General features: G+C 36.6%; 1 protein-coding gene across 1 annotated transcript; it reads right to left on the minus strand.

The window, feature by feature from the left end:
- Positions 1-331: 331 nt before the first annotated feature.
- LOC111335854 (SOSS complex subunit B1) lies at positions 332-4,862 on the minus strand. The gene is made up of 5 exons (XM_022941854.2): positions 4,735-4,862; positions 4,524-4,662; positions 3,523-3,594; positions 2,725-2,797; positions 332-867 (listed from the first exon to the last, which is right to left on the minus strand). Exons 1-5 carry the CDS (start codon positions 4,823-4,825, stop codon positions 484-486), a joined length of 759 nt encoding a protein of 252 aa, XP_022797589.1. The 5' UTR covers positions 4,826-4,862; the 3' UTR covers positions 332-483.
- Positions 4,863-5,187: the final 325 nt, after the last annotated feature.

Genomic DNA, 5,187 nt, shown 5'->3' on the forward strand with positions numbered 1-5,187 from the left:
CCTTATATTATCATAGAGTCCGTAATTAAATCCCAGGAGTTTGCACTGAGGTTAACCCTTTTAAAATGAAAACTCCCAAGATCTGATTGCTAACTCTTCCTTCTAGCTGTTACACACTTCCATGTTATGAGAATTTGATGTAAGATAAAACACAACTTCTACCTGGTTATTCTCAACACCCGTTAGCTGGATTGTGTAAGGATATTATGGGGATAAGTTAAATGTTAATTGCTTCTGGGATTTAAAGGTCAAGATTAACTTCTGATTAGGATAATTGCAAATGGATATAGAAACATTATTAATGTTTGCACCATAGGATCAGCACTCCATGTAACCACACAAAATTCTGCATTTTAATAAAAAGAAATTTTAATTCACTACATTGTATTTGGACTTTTGTACAAAATACAAAAGGTTATAAATCTTACTACTAGTTACTAGAGCAAGAAATATATCATACTGTATTTACCAGGTCTAACTATGTTATCTACGAGTCCGTGGATCTCTACTAGTGTTAATTACATTGCGAGCACTTGGGTCAGCGTTAGGGTGTCCATTATTCCCGTTTGTGGATGATGAAATGAAGTTTGCACCATTCCCATTATTGCCATTATTGTTCCCCCGCAGTTTTAACCTTGGATCACGCGACGCATCTACTTTGGCAGCTATGTTCCCATCTGGCCTACTGTATGGGTGGAATCTGTGAGAACCAGTGTTGGGTCCCATGTGAGGATGATGGTTGTTATGTGATGTCACTGTTGGTGAATGTTCTGTGTTATGGTTTTGATTCCGTGACACCACAGATGACAATCCAGCAGTTGTGGTTGGAGTATTAGGAGAATTTCTTCCTTGGTCACCTTGGAGCCCCTGGAAAGAGAAAGAGGTGAAAATGAGTGAGTGCATCTGGGTGTTGAATTTGAGCAATGTCCCATCAACAAACTGGCTGTTTTCCAACTGATTCTGGGTTTAATGTTTCAATCCTTAGATTGACTAGCATTTAGTTCCTCCTTACAGCTTCACTGCTGAATCAAACATTTCGGTGATGAAAATAAATGAAATGATTGCCAATCAACACTGAACACCTATGGGTAGGTTTGGTACAGTAGGTCTCAAACAGTAGGTATTTTGCTTCTGATATTTTTTTCATAGTTTTGATTTTCTAGTAACAGGATTTTCAATCATCCAATTCTGCTTGTAATCACATTCAAGATTAACAAATCAGTCTCCAACTTTGCAATCATCCAATTTTGCTGATCATTTGTATGATTCCAGACCAATTTGGAATACACTTGGCCCTCTTACCCCTGTAAATTGAAGTTCGGAGTTTTTTTCTTTTTTTTTTTGTGAACAAAGAAAAAAAATAAACCTTTAAGAGATCCTTTATTAATAGGTGCCTTTTTAATTTTATTTGATTGTACTTGATCTTAAATTAATTGATGAGATTGTTTTGTCGTGTTTGTAAAGTCACACGTATGTTGTGACTATCTGAATATGGATACTGAATAAAGACTCTTATTCATTATTTTATTTGTTTACAGAAGATTTAACAATAACCAAAAAGACAGACCTCCCTTCCCTTTCTTTCAGTAACAATAAAAAAGAGCTGTTTTTAACTGAGTGGATTAAAAACGTTAACTAATTAAAATTAAATACAAAAGCAAATCAGACCAAAAAGAAACATCACTTGGTGACCAACATAATTAACCCTTTAACATACATGATCTCATCAGTAATTCTTCTTACTGTCTGCCATACAATTCTTATGATGTTAGTTTGGAGAATTTAGTCTTAGATCACCTAAGAATCCCTCATTTGACATAATTCTTATTTCTTGTTACTTGTTTGCTTGATATTTTATTGATATTGTAAAGAGAAATTCTGTCTTGATCATTCCTAGGAGTTAATGGGTTAAGGTAAAAACAAGGAAACTGCCTAAAATGCCACAAAACAAGAGCGTAAAAAAACTGGATAAAGGAAGTAAGTTTCGAAAGAAACTGTGGTGCTGTGTTGCTTGTGGGTATTACGCGATAACTTGGTTTTATCAACTGAGATGATAATGTAAATTAGCCAGTGTAACGAGTTTCTAAAACGGATGTCATGGGGTGTCCATATACACACATACACCCGTGTGTAAAGCTGAAATCTAGATATAAAATTTTATAATATTCCCTTGTAACATTTGTCACAGTTACCATAAAATAGGACCAATTTTTGAATTTCAAATTTCGTATTATACTGGTTTGTGTGTTTGTTTTTCTAGTACCTCTTTTAGCCCCTTTTTTTGTTGTAGGTTACCAAGAACTCTAGAGATGGGTGAAATGTACAACTAACTCCTGCATTTTCCGTTGCATTTATTTATAAAAAAAGTTCCTTGGGAAGTAGTTGGAGATGGCATTTCCGAGACCCTAAATTTCAAAATTTTCTGGGGGAGCATGCCCCCAGACACTCCTACTTTGGGGCGCCTTTGGTGATCCTAATTTCTACGTTGTGCATACACCTTCAAAATCTCACGCTACACCCCTAACATATCAAATGTCAACCCTATGTCAAATAAAAATGTAAAAACAAACTAAAAAATTTGTGATTGGTTTTATTTTAGCATCTGATTGGTTGTGAGATTGTTACAAGTTTTCATGAACAACCACACTGTAAAATAATAGCAACCCAAAGAAATTCAAGATCACAATTGATATCTACTTGAATATGGCTCTAAAGATAAGATACCTGTTTATACTGCTGAAGAAATTCTGCATTAGGATCACTCATGTTTGGCTGCTCACAAAAAGTCATGCAGAAACTGAATGAAAACAACAAAAAAAGGAAACAGTTATGCTATAATGCACATGTGTCAGTACATTACTTTGACATAGTAGCTTCAAAAAAAAAAACAGGCACCCACAGGTATTTGACTCTCATCCATGCCCAAGGGATGGGAAATTCGAACCTTTCCTGGGAGGGATGAGGCATCTAAACCAGAAGTGTCAAGTCTGTGCAGCATCATACACACATTTTAAAAGAAGAGTTTTGAGGTAAAGAATCTGCTTTTGTAAGCAAATGGCTTAGAAGGATAGTGTCTGCATTGTAGAATGATGCGTACGTGCAAAAAACTTAACAGCAGCACCAAAAACCAATATGTGACTGTGCTAAATTTTTACAACATTTATTGATCACATATAGAATCGTTCGATATTGCGTCGGGCATTTGACTGCAGTTTTGACCTGAGCAGCAGAAATTTGAATGAACCAATCTTTAAATGTTCAAATGCCCAGGAAGGTACCAGCTTCAATTGACACATTACTGGGATAGAGAACACATCTCCCTTGGTGGAGAGTAAGAAAAGCTGTGAGAAGATTAAGTGAAAACAGGAGGATAGAAATTACCTCCCAAAAAAGATGTTTCTACCCACGAGAAGGTGGGTTTGAATATCTGCATTTTAAAATAAATATCCAACAAGAGTTGGAAAAAAATGCAAAAATTGAGTCAACTCAATCATGTAATCAAAGCTACACATCTGCACTTACTCTCCAACTTTCTCCAAGTGTCCCACTTTGCCTGTGTACAAAGTTAAGCTTCCTTTCCATAATGATGAATACCTAGAAAACAAGGATAATGTCAGTGACACAATTACATTGCTATTTCGGTTAGTCTACTGTTCACACCTTCTACTTCATGTCTTGTTCTGATTGTATTAACCCATGCTTATGGGGAAAGCCAGGCATTCAAACTCGAGGCCAGAAAATGGTAGCTTGGTTCATTCGTAACTACTCTTAAGCATATTTTGTTTTTTAGTTTTGATTCATTCCAAGCACGACCATTGAGATGAAGGCCACAATTAGAGAAGAATTTTTTTTTTAATAAATGCTCTTTCTGTGAATAATATCGAACTAAATAGTGTCCTTTAGTGTTGGGAATTACTGTGGCTTAGGGCAAGTAGAGAAGTAAGGATAATTTATTTAGAAGCAGTCGTTCCCATATTACCAAAAAAATTCTACGGTTTTTACAACATTAAGATAAATTTTCCGTCATGTTCAAAGTGGATTATTTCTGTAACATTTACTTGCAAGAAATAACACTTTTAAGAGAGAAAATCTTTGCATGACAAAATTGAAATCTAGTTCAACCCCATGCCGAGAATTAAATAAGTATTACCTTCACGCTGTAATACTTTGGGTTTTGATATAATTGTCGCAGTACATCCTTGATCGACAGCTCTTCTGAAGCCAGTTCGTAATACCCTCCCCTCCCCTGTAACAAAAGTCTTCCCCTTACAAATTTCACTTTCCAACATAACATTGGTATTTGGGGAATACGGTTTTAAAAAGCGGAAAATTTCTCAGCTGAAAGCAAAGCTGTTCTTCATCTACGCAGCCAGTTGGCCTCACGGAAACAGACAGTCGACATTTCCGTTCGACTAATTTATGCACGATTACGTTTGAACATGAAACCCTGGTAAAATCGACTGGAATTTGAACGCCATTCGCGCTAAATGACCACACAACAAGGCGAACAGAGCCTTTCTTACCCTCGAACAAACTTAATGATATCTCCTGGTTGTAGAATTTCTCCGACTTCGTCCCAAACAGACACCGTAATGGAGCCTGTTTTATCAGCTACTCGACATGCCCTTACAACGTGCGCATCCTTCGTTTTGGTGGCTTTTCCTACAAGAAACGGCCGAAAATTTTAGCGATCAGATCAAACAGGGAGCGTGTGAGACCACGGGGAAGGCTTACCGACTTCCAAAACTATGAATAAACAGTGTAAGTTTTTTATGCCGGGCCGAATATCTTTGATGTCTGTGAAATGCCTTGTATCTTCCGCCATGAAAATTCTCTTGCTAGTCCGCTGTCTACCGAACAAATTATCGATCAAGGTTTATAAAATCATCTATCAGTGACGTCACTGGCACGTGTCCAAATATATTGGTAAGGACTCCTAAATGGAGGATATTGGATTCAATCGACAAACTCAATGAACTTACTCGTCAAATTATTCAATATCTCGTTCTAGAGGCTTCTGCTGCGTATGAAAAAGTAATTGTCCTCACTGCAATAAACATGATGAAAATAACAGCTCAAAAACTTAATGCGCTGTTGCATGACCTTTAAATCGAAATTCATTGAAAGCAGTTTAATTTTTACATGAACCCATCTGTTTGACGTCACTACAGCTTTCTCTCAGTAACG

The sequence above is a fragment of the Stylophora pistillata genome, chromosome 14, assembly GCF_964205215.1.
Source record: "Stylophora pistillata chromosome 14, jaStyPist1.2, whole genome shotgun sequence".
NCBI lineage: Eukaryota > Metazoa > Cnidaria > Anthozoa > Scleractinia > Pocilloporidae > Stylophora > Stylophora pistillata.